Below are 26,238 nucleotides of genomic sequence, written 5' to 3'. Positions count from 1 at the left end.
TTACATTGTTTAAATAGAGGTTCCTGACAAAGTAAAAAAATATTGATGCAATAAACAAATTTATGTGATACTTATAGACATTCAAAACCTGAAAACGGGTCAGTTCTGACCCTAACATAAGAGGAGGGTTAAGTATTTTCTACACAGCTACTGATTGTTTGTGTGTGTGTGTGTAATGCATACAGTGTATGTGTATGTATATATGCATATATGTGTGTGTGTTTTCTCCCCAGAAATTGTTTCCAGCTGGATGGCATGAAATAGTAGGTGGGTGGCATGAAAAAGTAGCTGGGTGGGGCAAGATGAGAGAATGCAGGGCTGTTGCTTCTGTGCACAACTCTGCTTACAGTATAGGAGGAGGTGAGCCAATGACAGCCGGGTGCTCACCAAAACTAGCCGGGTGTAGCACCTGGCTAAAAGAGCCTGGGGAGAACACTGTATATACACATATCTGCTGTGATCGTTATTTACGTGCATTCGAAGTTGTTTATGCTCATTCTGGAAATTTAATAAAAACTATAGTATATATATACATATAAAAAAAGTTTTAAGGTTTAGGCAGCACCGGGGGGGGGGGGTCTCAGGGTTATGCACCACCAGGGGGGGGGTCTCAGGGTTAGCCACCACCAGGGGGATCACAGGGTTAGCCACCACCAGGGGGGGTCTCAGGGTTAGGCATCACCAGGGGGTCTTAGTGTTAGGCACCACCGGGGGGGGGGGGTCTAGGGGTTAGGGATAGGTACAGGGAGGGCTCTGTGTGAGAGTAAGGTTAGATATAGTTACAGCACAATATATGTAATATATACAATTTATTAAATTATGTGTATTTAAACAAAGAGGGGGTCTACGGGTTAGGGATAGGTAGAGGGAGGGTTCTGTGTGAGAATAGGGTTAGGTTTAGTTGTAGTAAAATGTTGGTAATATTTACTAATGTTTTACTATAGTTATTACGAATGTATTTATATTTTTTTTACATTGTTATAAACTATATTTTCAGATTTTATTACATAAAGAAATTATAAAAGAAGGTTAATATTATATTTAAAGTTTCGTCTACACCACACAGCCTTTGTTCCAGGCGCCCTTTTGATGTACACGTCTATGATTGTCCGTTGTAGACTGCTAGTGTTGGAGACCACAGGTTTATTATTGTGTGCAATCCACTGTGTCTTCTCACTTGTCTGAAGCCAGCATTGATCGTATCATTGGACAGTGGGAGGCAATGAACTCTGTGGGCACAATATCTCCATTTCTAGTAGTATTACTCCTCCCGGTTATATAATGTTCTTATAGTAACCTTAAGCTGGACACGCTAAATGAAACACCTGTGTGTTTAGCCACTCATAGAGGTAGCTTATCTCTGACTTAAAGGAAACCAGAGCACAATTAAACAAAAAGATTTATACATACCTGGGGCTTCCTCCAACCTCATCCGCTCCTCACGCCGCCGTCTTCCGCTGCCCGCAGCTTCGGTACCGGGTCCTGTCACTTGCGTCAGTTGGGATTAGTCTATGCAGGAGAAGTGCGCTATTTGCATATCTCTCCAGCAGCCGATGAAAAGATACGTAGAGGGTGCATTTCTCCTGTGTAGACTGGCTCCGACTGACGGCAGTGATAGGACCCGATACCGAAGCTGTGTGCAGCGGACGGTGGCGGTGTGGGAGCGATCCGAGCGGATGGGGCTGGAGGAAGCCCTGGGTATGTAAATATATCTTTTTATTTAATTGACCTCTGGTACACTTCAAGCTATGTATATATGCTAGATTAAATGCAGCAGATGAACACTGCCTTGGGCAAGAATTGAAGGGAACCAGAGGTGAGAGTAATATGGAAGCTGACATGTTATTTCCCTTTAAACCATGTAGATTGTGCAGTTCCAATAACAGTGACTGCACACGCCTGTGTGGGTTGCAACCGTGGGTGTGCGTGGGTCGAGGCGGGCACAGCCTAAGGCATTTTTTTATTTTATGGGCAGGCCTTTTTACTAGTACTATATAAACTACTGCAGGCTATGCACCCCATGCTGCACTGACACAGAGTTTGACATGGGCTGGAGGAAGGAGCTGGGTGGCAATTAACATGTGCCAACCAGCATATTGAGGTACACGACAGCAGACATAAAAATGACCACACTTGGAAAGTAAAATAATACTTTTATTCCTTTATTTTCACTCGAGTACTAATATTTATCACGTTTTATGTAATTGGAATTGCATTTCTTTTTTAATTCTGGCCCATTTTAAGCACATGCTAGTTTGTAAGAAGAGATGTAGTAAATATGCCAGCCTAATTACACATGTATTTGTGCATCACATTAAAGATGCAAAGAACTGTATGTAAAAGACATATGAAGTATACTTACTGGTATGCTGAAATGAGGTGTAAGGTAATATTTTGAGGAAACTTGCTGTAGTTAATTTCTTACACTTTAATAATGTCCAGCAGTTCCATGTAAATATAGTAGAATCCCTTTATAGTAAGCTCCATCAGATCCGGCCAAGTAGTTTACTGTATCAGAAGTTTACCATATCAGAATTGGTCATACAAATTTACTCGGACTGAGTTTACCATATCCAGAGGTTTACTATAACGAGATAATACTGTATAATAATGAAGTTTAACCACTTAAGGACCAGCGGTCTCTGGGCACTTAAAGACCAGAGATCGCTGGTCCAATCCCGACGAAATCCCGACGAATCACCGCACATACCCGCCGCAACCACCGTCATCGCCGCTCGCCGGGACCCTCAGGACATAGACTATGACGGCAGAGTAGTGTTGTCCGGATCATGAACGATTCGGATCTTTGATCCGAATCTATTTTGTGAGTCGAATCATCCGAATCATCAAAATGAGTGATTTGGATCGAAAAAGGGGGCGGGGCCAGGAGAGACACACCCCCTCTCAGCGGGCAGCGGGGTCCTGGAAGCAGAGCAGAGATGGATCGCTCTGTTGGAGGGGAGGCAGCCTTGCAGGGAGACAGGTAGATGAGAGAGAGGGGACATGGGTGCCACTGCCAGATGTGTGTAGAGCACACATACTGGCTGAAATGTGCTGCTCTATTATAGGCTGTCTGTTCCGTAGTTGTGCACAGTGATCACATGGGAAGCTTTTGGCTCAGCACAGCTCAGTAACTTTGCAGGCACTGAGGATCATATTGCCTTTCAATCACAGACTGTGATTGAAAGGCAATATGATCCTCCTGCACTCGCTCTAAACAGCTGCACTTATCTTCTGGGAATGCTTTCTTTCACTGTGCGACGTTTGCTTTTAAAGTACACAGATGAGCATATAGCTGAAATATATGTAAAGCATATGATTGCAGCATGTGGGTATTGTGGGCAAACATTTCTGCTCTCTGCTCGTCCCTCCTCTGTCCACTCCCTGCCCTCTGTCCATCTTCTCCCCTTCTCTGTGTGTCCACCCCCCTCCCCTTCTCCTGTCCACAGCAGGGAAAGACCTGTCCTGCTATTCATTTCACCCCCGAATGCTTCGGTAGTAAAATGATCCGAGATTCGGATCAAAGATCCGGATCTCTTCAATGATCCGATTCGAATCATCCGGATCATTAAAAAGACCCGAACTTCCCATCTCTACGGCAGAGTCATGTGAGCCGGTCAGGAGCCGCTTTCATTGGCTCCTGACCCTGTTTTTCAATGTAAGCCAATGGGAACGGCTTACATTGAAAGACAGGGTCTGGAGCCAATGAAATCGGCGCAGGCACAGTACAGCCCGGAGGACGTCCGATGACGTCAGCGCGCCGGCGTGGGACGCAGAAGTGCCGGGCCTTGGAGCGCAGAAGAGCCCGACCTGGCAGCCGGCCTGGCCAGGTCGGGTCGGCCACCGGAGACCACCGGGAGCCTGCGGAGCGGCGGCGAGGGCACCTCCTGCCTACCACGGGCTGGAGGAAGCCCCAGGTAAGTGGAAATTGATTTTTATTTTTTAACCACCCTCCCTGAACCTTCCCTTTAAATTCACTAAGGTGTTATAGATTTATTAAACGTTTTATAGATAAAACATTTGATAAATATATAACACCTTAGTGAATTCAAAATTAGATTTTACCCTTGAGGTAAGTTATCAAAAGTTTGATAAAGTGTTTGATAAAGCTTAGTGAATTGAGGCCATTGTATATAGCCATCACGTGAGAAGCCTCATAGATAAAATATTCAAGAAAAATAATTCACTAAAATGAGTTCTTCATAGTAAAATGAACCTAGTGAAAACCAAGTAAGAAAGTAAGAATACCTTGCAAAACACAAGAAAATAAATGTATCGCCTGTTCATATGTCAACACCGCAGATGAAGAGATTTGTAGGTATTTTTGCTTATATTCCTCCTACTATTCATCTTGCAGAACCCATGCTAATGGTTCCATCAAGCGTGGCAACAAGGAGAATGCTACGGACTCTGTATCCCTAAGAACCGGCATTGGAGTACAGCTGAAAGACATCAAGGTGTTCAACAAGAACCGACAGAAGGGTAAATACTGTGTATACTAGATGCTCTGAGTGTACCCCATAAATATTTACAGCTGTAAAGAGTTAAGAAAGAGTTCCAAGGGGGAAGGAGGGTGGGTTGGCATGGTAGCTACATTTGTTACATGATCTCAACAGATAAACAGCATGGTTACATAGTGGATAGCACTTTTGCCTTGCAGTGCTGGATCCCCAGTTGGAATCCACGCCAGGGCACTATTCGCATGGAGTTTGTACTTTCTCCCTGTGTCTGCATGGGTTTCCTCCTGGCACTCCGGTTTCCTCCCACATTCCAAAAACATAAAGATAAGGTAATTGAGTTCTCCCTAATTTGGCCCTAGACTATAATGGGCATATGACTATGGTAGGGATTAGGATGTGAGCTGAGGGACAATTAGTAACAAGACAATATACTCTGTAAAGTGCTGTAGAAGATGGTGGCGCTATATAACTATTAAATAATGATAGTGATAGGCCCCATGGCAATAGGGGTCACCACTGAGTAAACATAGGAAAAGCAAGAATTTGCAAATGGTTGGTTGCCATTAGTATGTGCAGTAGACACAATACATGGCTGGGTTTGGGAATTTTCATTGCAGTTGTACTCATTCAGGTTTCGAGGCATCCAGGTCAATCATTTCTCAGTTGCATGAAATGATTAGGATTCAGAAATAGTTATGTTTCAGAAATGCCCTAGGCTCGCTTGTGAACGGATTGTTATCTTCAACAGATAGACAGTATTGGGGTTAAACCTCCAATGTTGTCTTGTTTGGACTTTAGTTCCATTTATACATATTAATTCCATCTATAGAGAGTAAAATTACCTCACCACTTGCTGAAATATACAAAATACTGATAAGAAACCGAAGAAAATGTAGACTGCTGTATATGCCTAGAATGGACAAATAACTATTAATAGACAAGCTTTTCAGCTCAATGTTAACATAGTATTATAGCATTTAGCAATAGAGCAATAAGCAGAAGCAACATATTGGTTTAAACTCAATTTAAATGACTCTTTTGTCCAGATACTGCATTATTCGGTTAAATTATACTAAATAGTGACATGTTCTGCTCCTAGACTACATTGGGCATATTGGTGTACTTTGAAAGAACCAGGATAAATAATGGAGTTATATAATGTTGAATTTCTTTTTGTGCTTCACAGGAACCAACATTTGCGCAGAAAATAATGGTGGTTGCCAACAGCTGTGCCTGTACCGTGGTTCCGGGCAGCGTACCTGTGCCTGTGCTCATGGTATGCTGGCAGAAAATGGCCTTAACTGCAGAGAGTATGATGGTTACCTCTTGTATTCAGAACGAACAATTCTAAAGAGTATACATTTATCAGATGAGAGTAGCCTCAATGCTCCAGTCAAGCCTTTTGAAGACCACGATCATATGAAAAATGTCATTGCGTTAGCATTTGACTATCGGGACAGTGACAAAGGAGGGACACGTATCTTCTACAGTGACATACATTTTGGAAACATCCAGCAGATCAACAATGATGGAACAGGTCGGAAGACGGTGGTAGAAAGTAAGTTGTTTGTCTTTCTAAGTTCTTATTAGGTTTAGGTCATTTCTTTAGTTTGTTTTGAAACCTCCATTAACAGCATACATAGCGATGCAAACTTGGCTTACTGGCTCTTCGGACCATAAAAGTTTTTAGTCTGCAATTGTCAATTGTTACTTATTTCGTTTGTATTTTTCACTTACTCTGTTATATACACTTCGTTCATTTGGCCTTCCATTTGCTATTTTATATATGAGCATTTATCTGAGCTTTGAAATTGAGGGAAGCCTAAGGGTCCCTTATGTCTGCCAGTGGTACGTTCACTATAAAAATGACTTTCAAACGTCGCACCCTATGTATGGAACACTTGGACGTTATGCCACATGCCATAAAGACACGTGTTATTACTTCCGTATGTGTGCAGACGTTGAGCCCCATTCCAAGTCACTTTTTCTTCCTACATTTTCTCTTAGATGATATTTTCATAACCCATAGCTATGGAAAAGTCTTCCAATGAGGCTGCATCTATTGGAAAAGTCACCCAATCGAAAGTGGTTTTTTTTTTTCCTCAGAAGTGGTTGTGCTTACGTTTCTACAAAATGCAGTAAATGGAATTTGAGAGTCCCAGTTGGATTTTGTGGTTATTGCATTTTGTCTATACATTGTTAGAAGAAAAGGAGAGATGTATTGCTTCAGGAACAGTTATGATGTGGGTCAATATTAACCAGAAACTGCATTGTTCTTTACCACAGATGTTGGATCAGTGGAAGGACTGGCTTATCATCGAGGATGGGACACTCTGTATTGGACTAGTTATACCACATCAACAATAACACGGCATACAGTGGACCAAAGCCGCTTTGGGGCATTTGAGAGAGAGACTGTGGTCACCATGTCTGGAGATGATCATCCTCGAGCCTTTGTTCTGGATGAGTGTCAAAAGTGAGTGCTTGTTGTCTCTCTTATTTGTCCTTATACTTTTAGGGTATATTCCTTGCCTGTAGTAACTTGTAATCCAAGAAGAAAAGGCTGCCCATCTCTGCATGTGTTTACCTATGCATTAGGCACTGCCTCACATCTGAAGTTGGTGGATACTGTCTATCTTTTCATCAGGTCATACAGTTTGACTTTCTTTCATGTTTAACTTTTTATTCCTTTTAATCATAGTTTTTATTAGATATGTGGGTTGCCATAGCTTAGCTGCCCACTTTCCCACAGACTTTACTCTTATGAACAAGCTGCATCTGGTTCAAAGGTGACCTGAAGTGAGGGGGATATACAGGCTAACCTATTTATTTCCTTTTAAAGGAATACTGAAGGGGGGTCAGGGGAAAATGAGTTGAACTTACCCAGGGCTTCTAATGGTCCCCCGCAGACTGTGCCCGCGCTGCCACTCACCGATGCTCCAGCCCCGCCTCCGGTTCACTTCTGGAATTTCAGACTTTAAAGTCTGAAAACCACTGCGCCTGCGTTGCCGTGTCCTCACTCCCGCTGATGTCACCAGGAGCGTACTGTGCAGGCCTAGTATGGGTCTGTACCTGCGCAGGCGCAATGGCAACGCAGGCGCAGTGGTTTTCAGACTTTAAAGTCTGAAATTCCAGAAGTGAACTGGAGGCGGGCACGAGCATCGGTGAGTGGCTGTGCACAGGATGTCTGCGGGGGATCATTAGAAGCCCCAAGTAAGTTCAACTTATCCCCCCCCCCCCCTACAGTATTCCTTTAAACAATTCAAATTTCCTGGCTGCCTAGTGATTTTGTAACTTCAATACTTTTAGCCATAGATAGGTGCGTGGTTTAGACACTACTGAGGCCAGAACGATCAGCACAACAGCCAGGCAAAAGGTATTGTTTAAAATGAATTACATATGGCAGCCTGTATATATACCGTTCACTTCAGGTTTCCTTTAATTTTATTTATTGATGTGGCTTCACAGAGATATGGAGTGCAGTATTTTGTGTTGACTGTCTGTTCTTGAGAGCTCCCTATACTTCTGTGTACACATGCCTGCGTACTCAAGGTTTCAAGCAGTAACATACCTGAGAGGGTTTGCAGGCTATGCACACAACCTGGAATTCAATAATTGGATGTTTCTTTCAAGTTTTTATTTGGTGCTTTACTTAGGCCTTCCCCTTTAATTAGCCACTAGCCACATTTGCGGCAGTATATCTACGCCCTGCGGGAAGACTGTTCCCATTTCAAGGACGTAGATACATGTCTGTTGATTTTAAGGGGCGGCAAGTGCGCAAAATAACAAGATATAGGTCATTTAAACACACACATTTTTACATTCTGTGTACAACAGGAAATGTGTTTATGGCCTAGCATAAAAAGAAGTAAAAGTGGAAAATGTAGTGTATGAAGATGTAATAACTTTCGCAATGGTTTCCTTTGTATTATTATTTTTTTATCCACATAACATTCTATCTGTTGGTTGTCCTTTTGAAAAGATCTAATCCTTCCAGATTTTTTTTGCAATCTCTGCAGCAATTAAGAAACGGGCACTATTTTTATTTGTTTAATACTTGCCTACAGCTTTATGTTCTGGACCAACTGGAATGAGCAACATCCAAGCATTATGCGGTCAACACTTTCGGGAAACAATGTGCTTATTATTATTGATCGTGATATCCGCACTCCCAATGGCCTTGCTATTGACCACAGAGCTGAGAAGCTGTACTTCTCTGATGCCACCCTGGACAAAATCGAGAGGTGTGAATATGATGGTACCAACAGACACGTAAGTCTTCTGAGACACCTATGTTCTTCTCCACCCAAAACTGTTAATCAATCTTTGCAAGGTTACTAAGACTATGATTCATACCTTTTATAACTCTCAGGAAAGCCTGAACTATTTCCAGAGTATCACTCATACCCAACTACTGGGACTCTCACAAACTCAAATATTTGCATTACCCTCTTCTCCTAGACTGTCCACTAAGTAGTAATGCAAATACAATCTGTTGTATATTTAGTAAACTGTAATTTTATAGCTCATTTTGTGTGCGCTGTTTTAATGTTTTTCAGTGGATCTTAAAGTCTGATCCCGTCCATCCATTTGGTCTAGCAGTGTATGGTGACTACATCTTCTGGACAGACTGGGTGCGTCGCGCAGTTCAGCGAGCAAACAAATATGATGGATCGGACCTGAAACTCCTGAGAGGAGATATTCCTCAGCAACCCATGGGCATTATTGCTGTGGCAAATGATACAAACAGCTGTACGTAATCTCTTTCTTTATTAAGTGGTACTTTATTTAAAGTACAGTTCTGTGCATTCTCTCAATAATACTTCAGCATTGATATATTTGGATAATTACTCCACTACCTTTTAGAGACCATTGTTAAATCCATATTTAGCAAAACCCCAGGGGTGTTGCTAAGATCCTAAAAGATTCAGGGCACTTTTGGGCACTACAACGGAAATGGGTGAGGCCATGCATCAAAATGTGGGTGTGGTCATGGGTGGGGCCAAATTTACATGACTTTAACAGCACTCTAAGTAGGCCAGCCTAGCAGAATTCCCTGATCTTCTAGTGGACATTCTCCCATGCCCCCTCGGACCTCCCACTGAGGCACCACAACTCCCAGCATGCCCCGATTTGAGGCACCACAGCGGCCGGAGGTGAGTACTTCTGGCCACTGCCTGACTCTGCCTGGGGGACAGCTGGGAAACTCCATAATAGATCCGTGGAACGTGCCACGGATCTTTGGGTCTAGTAACGCCCTTGGCAAAACCTGTTGGACGTAGTGGGCATCAGTTCAGCATTGGAGTCCTATTTGATACACTTTTTCAGGTCCTTGTTGTACAGACTCATATAGTCTACTGAAGAATTTTATGATGTTTTTGATTGGGGATTCCTTGAATTGACAGACACATGCTTTTGAGACTTTATGATCTTGGTCTGTTGCTATCTGTTCGGCTTTTATTCTGTTTTGGTGTAGTGATGGAGGGCTTATCCAAATACATCAGCACTGAAGTATTATTGAAGGAGTTGTGGAGGACAGACTTTGGCTGCTGAGCCTTATCCATTTATGTGCAGATATTTTTTATAAATGTTAACTCTGTGCATTGGTGGAAAAATGAATAACATGATGGCACAAAAGCAAATATTTACATCCTTGGGATGGATCCTAGTCCTCTACTGTGCAGATGTTTTACCTGCCATGTCCCATCAGTCTGTTATGAGAATGGAAGTTGGTTTTACTAAAAAAAGGTGCTCGTTACTTATCTTTCCTGTAACCAGATATGTTGGGACAGGGTTTCATTTGAGCACAGGAATACTAGCTGAAAACATCAAAGTACTGCCACTGATGCAGTAACCCCCAAAGTAAAGACGAGGACTGTAGGCCATTGGGGGCCTTCATAGAGTTTATTATGTTTTTCCTTGCAGGTCCCTTTTTTATTTTGTTTTTTGGCAGGCTCCTTTAAGTCTACCAAGCATAGGCCCATTCTTCTGGCAGAAATTACAATGCCATTTTTTAAATTTATTTATTTTTACAAAATTTTTTAAGAGCTTTATTCTTCTGCTATTGCATAAAACATTGTAGGTACAATGTAAAGGCCTTTAAAGTCCATTAATGTTTGTTGAAAGCGTGGATTGGAATAATATGGTCTGGGTAAGCTTCCTGGAAAGCTAGTATCAATATTTACTTTGTTCCTTTTTAATAGGTGAATTATCACCCTGCAACACCAACAGCAGCTTATGCCAGGACTTGTGTCTTCTCACGGCGGATGGGAGAGTGAACTGTTCCTGCAGAGGAAATAGGGTTCTACAAGAGGACTTTACATGCAAAGGTACTGCTTAGTCACTGAATACTAGTGCTACTTGTGAATGGATCAACACAACACATAGCAGTGTGTGCATGCAAGGGGCAGGGGCAGCACGGTGGCATAGTGGTTAGCGCTCTTGCCTTGCAACACTGGGTTCCCGGTTTGAATCCCAGCAAGGTCAACATCTGCAAGGAGTTTGTATGTTCTCCCCATGTCTGTGTGGGTTTCCTCCGGGCACTCCGATTTCCTCCCACATTCCAAAACCATACAGATAAGTTCATTGGCTTCCCCCTAAATTGGCCCTAGACTATGATACATGCATAGACATATGACTATGATGTGAACTAGATTGTGAGCCCCTCTGAGGGACAGTTAATGAAGAGACAATATATACTCTGTACAGTGCTGCGTAATATGTTGGCGCTATATAAATACTTAAATAAATAAATAGACTGAAAGACTTTCACAGTGGAACTCCAGCTTAGCATGGAATATTATTAATACATACGGAACCATGCCATTCCAATTATATTTATTGTATTATTATTTTTACTTTGTGTAAGGCTAGGCATGTATTTAATAGTATAGGCTTCCCACATCTCTGTTATGATTAGTGTTGCATTGCTGGTATCCCGATCCATCTGGTGGACTTGTTGTGGTCTGTCCAGTTGGATGAAATTTCTGTACAGAGAATTTTACCATTTGTGGTCTGGTACAGGAGTTCCTTGGATGTCATCCCTATTTATCCCTTTACCTGGAATCCAAATTGGCCTCTGACTACAGCCACGTACACACTTCTGAGTAAATTCCTTAACCTGCTGAGCAGTCTGGACGAGCTCAGCTCGTCCAACACCGCCAGAGGCTGCCGCTCAGGCCCTGCTGGGCCGATTTTCGTGAAATAAAAAGCAGCACACGCAGCCGGCACTTTGCCAGCCGCGTGTGCTGCCTGATCGCCGCCGCTCTGCGGCGATTCGCCGCGAGCAGCGGCGAAAGAGGGTCGCCCCAGCCGCCTGAGCCCAGCGTAGCCGGAACAAAAAGTTCCGGCCAGCGCTAAGGGCTGGATCGGAGGCGGCTGACGTCGGCTGACGTCGATGACGTCACTCCGCTCGTCGCTATGGCGACGATGTAAGCAAAACAAGGAAGGCCGCTCATTGCGGCCTTCCTTGTTTATTCTGGGCGCCGGAGGCGATCGGAAGAACGCCTCCGGAGCGCCCTCTAGTGGGCTTTCATGCAGCCAACTTTCAGTTGGCTGCATGAAATAGTTTTTTTTTTATTTAAAAAAAACCCTCCCGCAGCCACCCTGGCGATTTAATCAGAACGCCAGGGTGGTTAAAGGCAACCCGAAGTGAGAAGGATATGGAGGCTGCCATATTTGTTTCCTTTTAAATAATACCAGTTGCATGGCAGTCCTGTGTATTTAATACTTTTAGCCATAGACCCTGAACAAGCCTGCAGCAGATCAGGTACTCTGACCCAGGTTTTACTGAATTAGCCATATGATTGCTCCAGAGTTTTGATTCAGACACTACTTATGTCAGAAGATCAACAGGGCTGTCAGGCAACTGGCATTGTTTACAAGGAAACAAATATGGCAGCCTCAATATCTCTCTCACCTTGGGTACCACGTGTAGAGGAATCCCCAATGTCGCCGAAATATCTGGCATGCCCCTGGGTCCCTAGCCCATTGTTCTTCAACTGGCCCTGCCCACTGGAAACCACTGCATTGTGCAATATCATCATCCTTCCTCACCCCTCCATAGCGACAGTCACATCAGTAGCCTCTAGGCTAGTGATGTGTCTGTACAGAACTTGTCCCCTGCCTCAGAGGAGTGAGTACTTATCCCTATGAGCAATAGTCCTCGTACATGTGTGTAAGGCTTACTACCCCTGTGACATCCCTTCTTACTCCATGGGTATAAATAACGATTATCTAGAGAAAGAGTACCGCAATTTTATATATTACTTCAGTGTTTATCTTAAAGCATTTTTGCGTTACCAAACGATGTTCTCCACTATCAGATATTACACCTGGCACTATGTGAGCAGGCAGAGGTAGAGTTTTATGTATACTGCATCAAAGTCCAGAGGAAATATGCCTAACTTGCTACCAGCAGATGCTTGGCTTTGCCCATGATGTTCTCAGGCTTGGGTGCACCTGCCTGTTAGGGTTAGGCATCGGTAGAGGGACAGCTTGTATGAGAATAGGGTTAGCTAAATTTTTAGTAAAATATCGGCAAACATTTCCAATATTTTACTAGAATTAATTACAGAATTAAGCATTGACACTAGTGGAATATTAGTAATTTACCTGTATTTCACAGGAGTTAGGTGTAGGTAGAGGGGCTAGGTTTAGGTGTAGCTAGGGAGGGTTAGAGTTAGATGTATATAGGTTTTGGGTTAGATGTAGGTAGGGTGGTTAGGTTTGGGCGTAGGTAGGGGGGGGTTAAGTGTAGGTTGCGGAGGGCTAATGTGAAAGTTAGGTTAGGGTTAAGTCATTGTTTCTTGCTGACAGTAAAGGTAGATAGTGGAATATCGGTACATTTACCAATATTTTACTAACCGGTAAAGTGTGCCCTTTCTAACTCGCAGCTTTTTTGAAATGCACGCACCTACAGCACTCAACTGTCCTGTTGTGTGATCCTTCATGGCCTACCACTCCTCAGTTGAGGTATTGACCCTAAGATTTTTTTTTTACTCCACAGTAAAAGGGCCAAAGGCTGATCAGGACAGATGTAGCGAGCAGAGATTTCAAAGACTTATTTGTGGAAAGCTAGAATTCTGTGAAGGTGTCACAATGAAAATTGATAAAATCTAAGGGCTCTTTCACATCAGACAACGCGAACAGGAGCCGTTTTCCTGCACGCGTTGTCTGCCTGCGGCGTGTCGTCGGGTATCTGCGGTGCGACGCAATCAGCGGCGGTAGCTGGTAATTAAACCCGACGGAAAACGCCGGCTCGCGGGTGCGTTGGGGGGAAAAACTGCGCCCGCGTGCGTCGGAACCGCAACGCATCAAAACGCAGCATTGAGTGTGAAAGGTAAAATGAAAGTCTATGGACTTTCATCTTACCTTGGTTAACGCAAACGGCTTCCGTTTGCGTTAACGCACAAAGTCTGCCCTAATGTGAAAGAGCCCTAAAGTCTTGTCCAGTTCAAATGTTTCTGTTGAGACCTTAGTTGATTTTATGCACCTGTTAATTGATATTCAGTTTGTCTTTGCTGCATAAATAAAAACATTTTTAGCAGCTTATTTATGTAGTATTACATTTTACACTACACTCTCTTGTTTTGGAAGTATATTCTGCTGCATTAAAAAGGTATTGTTTTTTATCCATGTTATCAGCTCCGAACTCTACTTGCAATCCTCATGATGAGTTTGAGTGTGGCAATGGTGACTGCATTAACTACAGCTTGACTTGTGATACTGTGGCCCACTGCAAGGACAAGGCGGATGAGAAGCACTCCTACTGTGGTACGTAAAGCTCTTTCCTACATCATGCCTGGCTGTACAAAGAACATTTCTGTGACTCTCCATTTCTGCATACAGTATGTTTTTTTTGAAAATCGACCTCACGGGAAGCTGATCAGAAGGCTTAACTGAATTGGACTTGCAGATGGTCCTTAATCATTCCCTGACAATCATAAAGGACCATTTGCAGGGCTGCTATGTGTGCTGTTTCCTGTGTGGTTGTTTTTCAATAAGAGAACATCTATGCATAATTGGAGAGCTGCAGAACCTTTGCTTTTTACAGTTGTCTCCTGCAGTTGTTCCTGCATTGTTACTTTGTAGATGGGGTAAAGGAATACTTTTCTATAAGATGTGCCTAACTGAATTAGGATGAGACCTGTCTCTCTGATTAGACTAACCTTTCAAACAGATTCACCGTTTATATAAAGATACAAAGTCCTGACAACTTGTTAGTTGTTGGATTTGCATAGCTCTGCTAAACTCAGACAGAATTAATCAGGTGAAACCATTGTCTTTCTTATAGCTCCTTTTGGAGGCACAGAACACGTCTGTTACAGAAAAGAAAAATAATTACAGGGGGAGGGGAAAATCTATTTTAGTTTTGCAGTCTTTTGGATGGGTTTAGAAACTCCATCCCTCAATCAGGCTAGTTTTCCCCAGGGAATTTGGAACTGATAAATGTGGGGTTCTGCCTTTCATGATCAATACCTATCCTCACTCCCCATAATTATAGAATATCCTGCAAAAAAGGGGGGGGGGGATCACTACCTCACTACCCCACCCCCTGCACCACCCTTGCCCTAACATTAAGGGCAATGGGGCTCCATCATACCTTGCCCCTTAAAAAATGTTGAATTATTGAATATACTATATAGAGACCCTTTTACCTAAACTGGGTAAGGTAAAATTTAACCATAAGTCAACCGCAGGAGTTACTCTTGCATACATGGATGCAATTGTCCCCTCCTACATTTCATGGTTGAGGAAGGTGTGGACACACCCCTAACATCAGGACAGGGGTTCTTTAAAAAGGTGTGAGAAGGAATCCTCCTCTCCCCTTTTGTAGGGTTACCTTCCAATGTCATAGACTATATGGGCTACCAATTTCTTGGGGACAGAGCTGAATGCAATGGGATTGGCAGCCAATGCACTACACATGCGAGCCAGCTGCCCACTGAGCAGCGCCATGGCCTGTGACGGATGTGGAAAACATGCGCTCACTGCATTAGCAGCCAAGCATGGCTCCTGATATACAGAAAAACACAGTAACTCACCATGTCTGTGTATTGCTGCTGCTTGTCTGAAAGAAACATTATCAAAATGTTCCTTTTTTTCTAAACACCTTTAAAGAGAATCTGTACTCTAAAATTCTTACAATAAGAAGCATAACATTTTATTCATTATGTTCTCCTGGGCCCCTCTGTGCTGTTTCTGCCACTCCCTGCTCTGATCCTGGCTTGTAATTGCCAGTTTTAGGCAGTGTTTACAAACAAAAGACATGGCTGCTAACCAGAGTGCGATGGGCTGAGAGGAACTTAGTCTGTGACTCATACAGAGCCTGCAGGGGTCCTGGAGAGGATGTGTATAGCTTCTATCCTATCACAAGCAGACCAGCACATTCCTGCCTGAGTGCCTGAGCCCGACAAAGCTTCCAGAGGAAAGAAGATTAGATTATATAACAGAGATAATACAGCCACTGTGCAACTAGGAAAGGCTGCAGTAAGACAGACCTCATTAGAACATGTATAGGAACTTATAGGATAGAAGAAATAAGGTTGAACATGTTGTCAGAGTCTCTTTTATAGGTAGAAGGGACTTTTTAATGACATATAGTGGTAGTAAAACATTCTTCACTGCTTAGATAAACTATGCTGATAGGAGTGTCTTGTGGCGGGTGGATTTCAGTCAGGCTGATTCAATGGTCTGCCCGCCACAAGACTCTCCTGTCAGCATAGCGTGCATTGTTTACAAAAAGCTAAGGGAACACAGTTTGCAATGTCACAGCTCCATACAGCAGACCCTGTGTGTATGAAAGGTACAGGGTGAAGCACAAGGTGACCAGCAAACTGATGGTTGTGCGGGTGTGTTACAGGGGAAATAGTCATCATAATCACTTCTGTAATCTCATTATAGTGCCCTACATAGCGATCAGCATTCAGTGTCTGGTGTTATAAGGATCAACTCCATGGGGGAAATAAAGGTTGAGTATTTGCATTGAAAAGCAGCAAAAGCCATTAGTCTTCAGAAATCTGCTCCAACATTCTGTTTTTCATCTGGAGATAAAATTCCTTTTTTCCGGGAACAGAGCTCTGAGGCTTGCAAAGTTGCCATTTAGTAAACACGTTGCTGTGGTGTGACTGGAAGCTTCGCCTGAATGCTTTTCTAGAGAACTAGTGGAATGTTCTAGTAATAGTTTGGGAAAATAACACTGCTCCTTGGGGTTTAGCAATTTATGGGTGAGCAAACAGGTCATTTTGATGGAGTATATTAGTTCCAGATGTGACACATTTACACCATGTTTCTTTATGAGTGCCACGTTCTTTCATAAGTGATGTTTATACTCTCCACTCGCCCAGTGTCTGAAAAACATCACTGAGTTCCATTCTTAGGCTGCTTTCACAGTGGGACGTTACAGGCGCACGTTAGAGCAGCTTGTAACGCAGCCCACCGCACAGTAATGAAAAATCAATGGGGCTGTTCACAGTGCGGACGTTGCGTTACATTGTAACGCTGCGTCACAAGACAACGTACTGCATGCAGTACTTTGGACGCGGCTGAGCCGCGTTAGACTGCTTGCACATGCTCAGTAATGTTGGGGAGGAGCGGAGAGCGGCCAGGCACATGGCTAAATAATATGCACTGCACGTTATGACGTGCAGTGTTTACTTCCTGGAGCAGCCGCTCTGTGCGGCGATTGGCCGGCGGGACCACGTGATGCCGCATGCGCACAAGAGTGCGCATCACGGCATCACTGACGCCAGAGTGAGCTGCACAACGCGGCTCACTCTGACGTCCAGATCCAGCAACACCAGGCGTTCCGTTAGGGGGACGTTATGCGACCTTAACGACCCCTCTAACGCAACGTCCTGGTGTGAAATTAGCCTTAAAGGAAACCTGAGGTGAGAGGGATATTGAGGCTGCCATATTTATTTCATTTTAAACAATACCAGTTGCCTGGCAGCCCTGCTGATCTTTCTGGTCAGAAGAGTCTAAATCACACATCTGAGACAAGCATGCAGCTAATCTTGTCAGACTTAAGCAGAACACCTGATCTGCATGCTTGTCCAGGGTCTATGGCTTAAAGTATTAGAGGCAGAGGATCAGCAGGACAGCGAGGCAATGAGCATTTTTTAAAAGGAAATAAACATGGCAGCCTCCATATTCCTCTCCCAGCAGGCTCCCTGTAATATGTTTATTCATTCTAAACTGACATTTTAGTTTTAGATGAACACAGAAAGTTCTGTCAGCTGATAGTTACTTATGGCTCTCTGCATGATAAAAATTTCCAGTGGCATTTTCAGACCTTCCAGAAGGTCTCATCTGCAGAGTTTTCCTTGTTTACAAAAGACATAACTTTCTGGGTCATGATACCAGAGGTTGTACAATATGAGAACATGCTGGGTCTTCTCTTAGGTTTCACATAGATTTGAGAAGACTGGCTAGAGTCTAGAGAAACTATATTTACTAGTTGGTTGATTAATTAGAAGAGGAGATGAGTGAGGGTCAGCAATTGAGAACAAGCCAAGAAAAAACAATTCCCAAGGCTGTGGTCAAGTTTACTTTGTGCTGACAGTAGGTGTTTAGAATAACCATGGTCAGACGAGCTGTAATGAAGTCAGAACAAAACATGTTTGCAGTAGGAAATTCAGGATCAGCTTGTGAACCATGCTTAGAATAGCGCTTTCCATAAAGACCATTTGGGGGCACAGGCTTTTCAGGCCTGACGTTTGGTACTCTAGTGATCAGTCATGCGCACACAAGACTTGCATGTGCTCAGGTTTGCATAGAAGAAGAGGTGGGGACCTCTCCATAAGTGTGAGATCACCATTTCTACCCATGCGCAGTGCTAGTACTTCCATGATGATTGCCAATGCCTGACCATTCATGATTGTAAGCCAAGTCGAGGAGCAATCCTTTTCTCTCGGTGGTAAGATGATGAACATTAGGACAGGCAGAGCACTCATTGTTCATTAATCTTGGTCAAAAATCTTTTTATATTTGTCTTCCATGAGATGCTGTTTGACTGACTTTTTCATGCCTTTTTGTAATTATATCTTTTGCAATATTAAACCTCGTTTTGTGGTTACCTTGAAATTTTCAGTGGGATATTGTTCAAATACTGGAAAGTCAAATCATTAACATATGCCTCCCTGTACAGCAATGCGTAAATACAGATCTCAGCAAGCTATAAAGCCTGTATAAATGTGCTGTAGGGCCACTGGAATGTATTTAATAAATTGATTAATTGTCTTATAACACTTTGCTGTATTCCCCCAGCTAATCGTCGTTGTAAAAAAGGTTTCCGCCACTGTATGAACGGACGATGCATTTCCACCGCTTACTGGTGCAATGGTCTGGATGACTGTGGAGACAACTCTGATGAGATAGCGTGCAACAGTGAGTATGCCCAGTCCTTCAGCCTATCAGATTCAACCCTCTTGGCGTATCCTCTGCTTTTGACATTGGACCAGCACTAAATGTATTTTTAAATTCCTCTGCTATACTTAGCCTGCTTAATATGTTTACCTTTTACCCAAGTAGTAGCAGTAGCATTCGGACAACCATCATGAGTGACACTTCATTTACCTTCTACTGGGGCAATTAAAAATGTGCCATGAAAACTTTAATAAAAAGGTAATCTATCAAAAAAATGTGCAATGGATGCAAGGAGAAGACAATGGGGTTGGTGCAAAAAAAGGCTGGTAACATTGCACCCCACGCCGCAATGTTACCAGCATGTACTTAACCTAGTAATGCCTGTTTCAACGATTGCACTAGAGCATTACCATGGTAACATGTGTAAACTGTACGCACGATATGGGGATAGCTTAGTGCATGCGACACTACTGCCATACCGTGTTTATGTGCGTTGCTATGTTAATGCTCTTGCGCTATCGATGCAACGAGCTTTACACCCAGCAACCCCAATATTGCTTTTACAGTTTTGTTAGTGACCATTTTATTAGGCCCCATTCACACTTGCGTTTTGGCAAGTAAACGGACCGGATCCTGATCGGATCCTGACCTGATCCTGATCAGAACCGTACGGTTTCGATCCGGATCCGGTCCGTTTGCATCAGGCATGCATCAGGCTGCCATCCGGATCCGTGAGCAAAAAAATAGCGAAATTTTAAGAAAAAATGTTGGGGTCAGCAGAAGGTGCACCTGTAGAATCAACTTCCTCCGCTGTAGGCCTCACCTCCACCTCCGACATCCTGCCAAACAGCTCCAGCACGTCTGTCACTGCTGCTCCACTCCAGATATGCTGGGCCCATGTGTCCCCATCCGAAATGGCCGCTTGGATACGCATAGGAAGTGGGGTAGAACATCAGGTTTTTGTAGGCAGTGTGTTCTGTGCCTTCCATTCCCCATTGGTTTCTGTGTTCCGGATGGTGCTGTCAGGCTCAGGTCCGGCTCCGGTCCGGGTGCGTGGGCCGGAGATCCGGACCCAAAAAATAGCGCATGTTGGAAAAGAGTCCGGATCCGATCCGGCTCCGGGACGTACGGAATGGACGTGTGTGAACGTCCGCATAGACTTTACATTGCTATGCGGAACGTACGTTCCGTTTGTACAGTATGCGGTCCGGATCAGATCCGGAAAATCCGGATAGCGAACGCTAATGTGAATCGGGCCTAAATCAAATTAAGAATTTTCTATGCTTGGCCTAGTTGATGTCTGGGTCCCATTTTATTGTACTATATTGTGTACTGAACAGAGTTTGATCTGGCTGTGTCTTCCAGAAACCGCCTGCGCTCCTGAAGAGTTCCGCTGCCGCGATGGCAGTTGTGTTGGAAACTCGAGCCGCTGTAACCAGCTCATTGACTGCGAGGATGCCTCAGATGAAATGAACTGCAGTAAGTAGTATGCAGTTATGTGACTATAGCCTTTTCTTTTTAATAATGTAATATTACAGATTACTCTCTGGTGCCACACGGAAATGCTTCCTTTATGAGTTTCTAGGAAGGTGTTTTGAAAAGGCTCCTATCCGATTTACATATATGCAATTCACCTTTCTTTTGTACACCTTCATTATTAGTGACTATGTGGCCTTTTTAGGCAATAGGTTGGGAAGTCCTGGTAATGCATAGTGAGGGTCCAGCACACCCTCAAACAACAAATTCTTAATGCAGACCTGAACTCAGAACTTCCCCTCTGCTCTAAAATGTAAGCAACAGCATAATAACCGTTCAAGAAAAACATTTTTGTTACAGCGGATACAAATCCTGCAATAAATCTGCAGTGTCTACTTCCTGCTTTCATGGAAGCAGACATAGGGGTTAACATCCAGTGTTTACAAAATAGCTTCTCTGCCGTGGCAGCCAGCTGACACAGCTGAGAGAGCACATTACACTCGTGATTAATCACAGATGAGGGGGGATTAGACCGGCTAAACTCTCTAAATACATACAGGGTGCATTTCTCAATATTTTCCTTCTGTCCTGTGCAAAAGTTTAGGTCCACTTTAATACAATCCTTAATCAGTACTTTGCATTTTGTCTGTGGCCCTGTTTTGATTGTCAGCTAGTGAGTCATTTTTCAGAGTGTGTTTAGCCTCTTGCCTGAACAGTATCCTCCAGTTTAATCAAGTTTTTTTTTTCCTTGTCCTGAATCAGGAAGCTACATTTGCTAAAATGTTCAGCGTGTTCATTAGCAGAACAGGAAATAAGCAGAGACTGGGTGGGGCCAGCTGATTTCTCTGCTGATTTAAATCTCCCAGTACGCATCTTGTTAGACTCTAGTTCAGTGATCGCTAACCTTGGCACTCCAGCTGTGGTGGAAGTCCCATGAGGCATTGCAATACTCTTGACAGCTCTGAGCATAACTCGGGGAGGCAGAGGCATGATGGGATTTGTAGTTTTTTCACAGCTGGAGTGCCAAGGTTAGCCATCACTGACCTAGTTACTACTTAGTGGCAGTGCTATCCACTATGCCACTGCAGCACATTAGGTAAACCAGAAGCATAAAAGGTAAAAAGGGTAGACTGATGACCATGCTGGTATATTGTTACTTCTATTGTATTCCAAACTACATAGAAGTACAACATTGTCTTTTTTTTAAGGATAATACCATTTTCTGGGTTGTCATTAAAAAAAAAATACTTTCTTGTAATTTATTTTATTTAGCTAATGGAGTTCTAAGAGATTCCTAACAAATTAAATAAAAAGGGGCATATTTGTTATGCTCTCTACTCAGTTCTTTTTGAAGGCTTGACTTTCACTCTTTTCAGTAAGTATAATGATTATTCATGCCTTGTAAAGCACAAATTGGTAATTAGTGACCACCAGGGCTGTATTTACCATAAGGCTTCCTAGGCACGTGCCTAAAGGCGCTGATAATTAAAGGGCAGCTCACTCACTTCCACGATAGTCTCCCTCCCTCCATCCCTAATCGAAGCCCTGATGAGAGTGTAAACAAGAGGTTACTCACCCTGATCTTGGCATTCCACTGATGAAATCTCCCTAATACTTAAGGCATCTCTAGCTACTTAATATTGTTCTTGCTACCTAATACCAGGGGGCAGCTGTAGCTACCTACGCCAGGCAAGGGAAGTAATGGAGAAGTGAAAGCTGGGACAGCCATCACACTTGCAGTGCGGTTTGGTGGGGGTTTGTAGGCGACGTCTAAGGTGCCTGTAGGCTCCTGTGAGGTAAAACCGGGCCTGTTAGTGACATTTTGGGGAGAGGCAATGAAGACAATCGCCTTGCTGATCTGTCTGCCCAATCACATGCGGCAGGGATGTGAATGTCGGATGGAGGTTAGTTGCTGTTAGAATACTGGGATTTGGCAGCATAACTTGTAGTTTGGAACTTTTAGTTCTTGATCAGAATGTCCAAGTAAATATTGAATGAATGGACCTGTGAAGTAGAAAACGCCTTTAATTTTGAACTACAATACACTGTAGTAAGATCTACTCAGAGGTTGTTGCTGTTGGCAGTATGTTGTTATGGCGCCTGTGTCTTAAGCGCTGGCACAGAAGTCTGGAATTTCAGCTTTGGTCAATAAGTTCCTCCACAGTCCTGCAGCTTAAGGCACGCATGAGGTAATGCTGCTACTTAATGATTCTGTCTTATGCCCGCTGGGAGCAGCTGATCTTAAGTAACATGTTTTGGGTTTAGCAATAATTGGCAGGAACCATTACACTAATGCTCCATCTCCTCAACTCACTGTTTTCGCGTGAGTTGGCTCTTATAGAAATTTGGGTAAATATTTTGTTAACTTAAAATGGATCTCCAGACAAAATCAAAAAGCTATCAGGTAGGGAATGGTTTGTGCTCACCTCCTCCCAGACAGGTCTTCAGATATCAGTGTCCCAAGGCACAAACACCAGAGAATGTACTGCAGAATGAAGAAGAGGGCCACTAGGATTTTACATGACCTCTCCCACCCAGATAGTTGCTTCTTCCAGAACCACCAGGCACAGGAACACTTTCTTCCCCCAAGAGGTCCTCATGCTGAACTCCAGGGCCCCCCCCCTCCTGCTGCACTCTCGCCCCTCGGGCAGCACAATTTAATTCACAATTCAACGCACAGTCAGTAAATGCCCACCCCTCTCTTGGACAGCATATCTCCAACTCTGAACTCCAAGCGACTCTGTGCAGCCCTGGCCCCACAGCATAGCTATGCTTGCCCACTGTGCACTGTACTTTGCTGCTCATTACTTTATCACTGTATTTTCCCATGTATATTTTTCTGTTTCATCTACTACGGCCATTGCCATGTGAACCACAATCATTTCTGGGTATGTCATTTGGCGAATAAAGGCGATTCTGATTCTGAGGTCCCAGACGCTTTTCCGCTTTATGTGAGTGGAGCAGTGTCTGGGAACAGGCTGCCGCTTCATCTCTACTGGAGTCAGCAGATGTCAATAGCATGAGACACACATATATTGGGACTCTTGCCAAGTGTCTGCACTCCAGAATGCCAAGTAGGAGGTGAGCAAACCCCACTTTTCCATCTGACAGGTGTTTGTTTCTGCCTTTAACTCCAGTGCCTGGAGAAAGTGAGGTTCTTTCTGTCATGCTTTACAGTTCCTATATCATAAAGCCAAGCCAGGAGCCTAGTTTGTATCTTATATTCAAATTATAAATGAATCCAGGAGCCAAATAACAGTGGAGGCTGATTTACTTAGCTTGAAGAACATAATTGATGTAGCAAGCTTGTCTGAATTTAACCTGCCTACCACTAGATGGCATAAGTTCACTTTTCACTTGGGTCATTCCAGTACATATGGTGTTGCTGAAAGGTTAGGAAGTTAGCCTTTATAGGACTGCAGTCATGTGTTGACCCCCAAAGCTAGAACTTTATTTTAATAAATTTGGTATGACTAGTAGAGATGAGCTTGAATTCTGACGCTCTATGTAAATTTCCACTGATGTGAAACTGACCGAATCAAGTCCAGTAGCTACTGGTTAACTATCTGCCAAATAATTATTCAGAAGTTACTGGGCTTGAAGTGTTAAGTCCCTGGTAATTTACATGGAAAGTCAGATTCAAGCTTATCTGTGATGGTTAGTGGAAACTTTTATTTAACAGCACATTCCTGGATTAACTCGTACCTGTCTGGCCATTCCTTCATGATTTTCTACGCCAATACCAACTCCTCTCCACGTCCACTGTCTGTGGGAGTACCACAAGACTTTGTCCTTGGACCCCTTTTCTTTTCCATTTACACGCACAGACTGGGACAAACAATAAGCTCTTTTGGTTTTCAATATCACCTCTATGCTGATGACACCCACATTTATTGTTCTGCCCCAGACCTCTCCACACTACTGTCTAAAGTTCCTGACTGTCTATCCACTGTATCTACATTCATGTATTCCTGTTTCCTTAAACTCAAAATGAGTAAACCGGAGATTGTGATATTTCCACCTTCACTCTCTGTTCCACCTCCCATAGTCACAATCAATGTAGATAACACCCCAATAACCTCAACTCCTAAAGCTTGCTGTCTGGGGGTAATACTGGACTCTGAGCTCTCATTTATGCCACATATCAACACATTAACTACCTCCTGCTACTTCCATCTCAAAAACATTTCCAGAATGCGTCCCTTCCTCTCACAAGAGGCAACCAAAATCCTTGTACATGCTCTGATCATCTCCTGTCTTGACTACTGTAACACCCTACTCTGTGGTCTACCAAAAAGCAGACTGGCACCTCTCCAGTCCCTGCTAAACTCTGCTGCCCGTCCCAGCCACCTTTCTTCCAGGTCTTCTGAGACAGACCCTCTCTGCCAATCTCTCCATTGGTTACCAGTTGCCCAAAGAATCTAGTTTAATTTTTTCACGCTTGCATATAAAACACTACACAAGCTGACACCTCCATACATTTCCTCTTTAATCTCCAGATACCTCCCCGCCCAAATCCTCCGTTCCTAACAGGAGACCCTCTTGTCCTCTAGCCTGGTCACCTCCTCTCACTCTCGCACCCAGGACTTCTCACGGGCTGTCCCCCCTCCCTTGGAACTCTCTCCCTCAGCCGATATTTTCCAATTGTTTTCCATTCACTTCTTTCAGAAAATGATTGGAAATAAGATCGGACATGTTGGAAATAATCGATATGACAGTAAATCTGCCAGAAAGTCTCATAGTGTGTACCTAGCATAATGGATTCCTGTATTTTTCCCCTGGCCCCTTAGTATGAAACATCAGATTGTTGTTTAATTTAAAGGATATCCAAGGTGCAAGTAAGCTGATGAGATAAACAATTGTATCTATCCTCCTTTTATTGTCCAACGCAGTCCAAATCTGGAGGTTTTCTACGCACGTTTTTCCGCGTACGTTTTCTGCACACCAAGTGTGTTTCAATCAGGGCTGTGGAGTCGGTCCAAAAATCCACCGACTCTGACTCCTCAGTTTAGGATTCCACCGACTCCTCGACTCCGACTCCTCTAATTTGCAAATTACAATTTTGTTGATTAAAAGTATGTAACATGAAATTCGTCTCTTAACTGCCAACGCTTAGGAATTTTACAAGACAACTGAAGTGAGAAGGATATGTAGACTACTATATTTATTCCCTTTAGACTAAAACTAGTCCTTGGTAAGAGTACTTGTAAAAGGTACAAACCGGAACAAAGAACATCTATCAGGCCCTAGGCAATGTAAGTGTGGGTGCATGTAAGAATGATGTGCAGGTACTCTGCAGGGGAATGAGGAGATTCTTCCTCTATTACACATTCTTCATGCACAATCTGAACAAGGTTTATGGGTGACAGACAACACCTCTGTGTTCAATGTGCACAGCATTCTCAGTGGATTCCCTGCAGCTCTGTGGGGAGTGCATATGTAGAGTATAGTACTACTGTGTAACAAAGTAAACCTGAGACAGATGAAATTAAAGTTTTATACAGACCTGGGGCTTCCTCCAGCCGCCTTCAGGATAATCAGTCCCTCGTTGTCCTCCTCCACCACCTGAATCTACTGCTTTGAGTCCAGGTACTTGAGCCAGTCGGGCGTAGTGCGCATGCACACACTCCGCCGCCAGGAGCATACTACACCTGTGCAGCACTATTGCGCAGGTGCAGAATGTTCCTGGCTGTGGGATCGGCATGCGGCCGGTCAGCGCTGACTGGCTGAATTACCAGGACTCATAGCAGAAGATCCGGGTGGTGGAGGACAGCGAGGGACTGATTAGCCTGAAGGGGGCTGGAGGAAGCCCCAGGTATGTATAAAACTTTACTTTTCATCCGTCTCAGGTACACTTTAATTTGTAGTCACCAAACCAAATTTTAACAACATATCAAATTATTTGATTTCATCAGCAAAGGGAGTGCATACATTT

General features: G+C 43.5%; 1 protein-coding gene across 1 annotated transcript in view; it reads left to right on the top strand.

Moving 5' to 3' along the window:
- The window catches only part of LRP1 (LDL receptor related protein 1), a 463,435-nt gene that overhangs the window by 347,897 nt on the left and 89,300 nt on the right, over positions 1-26,238 (top strand). Inside the window, exons 40-48 of the mRNA XM_068267473.1 lie at positions 4,358-4,482; positions 5,647-6,018; positions 6,747-6,936; positions 8,528-8,732; positions 9,020-9,212; positions 10,664-10,789; positions 14,106-14,234; positions 18,729-18,848; positions 20,193-20,306. Coding sequence (XP_068123574.1) covers positions 4,358-4,482; positions 5,647-6,018; positions 6,747-6,936; positions 8,528-8,732; positions 9,020-9,212; positions 10,664-10,789; positions 14,106-14,234; positions 18,729-18,848; positions 20,193-20,306 — 1,574 coding nt within the window. The remainder of the gene's footprint in view (positions 1-4,357; positions 4,483-5,646; positions 6,019-6,746; positions 6,937-8,527; positions 8,733-9,019; positions 9,213-10,663; positions 10,790-14,105; positions 14,235-18,728; positions 18,849-20,192; positions 20,307-26,238) is intronic.

Source organism: Hyperolius riggenbachi, chromosome 2, assembly GCF_040937935.1.
Source record: "Hyperolius riggenbachi isolate aHypRig1 chromosome 2, aHypRig1.pri, whole genome shotgun sequence".
NCBI classification, from domain to species: Eukaryota; Metazoa; Chordata; class Amphibia; order Anura; family Hyperoliidae; genus Hyperolius; species Hyperolius riggenbachi.
The sequence above is the reverse complement of the archived record's forward strand: the minus strand, read 5'-3'. Positions and strand labels throughout refer to the sequence as shown.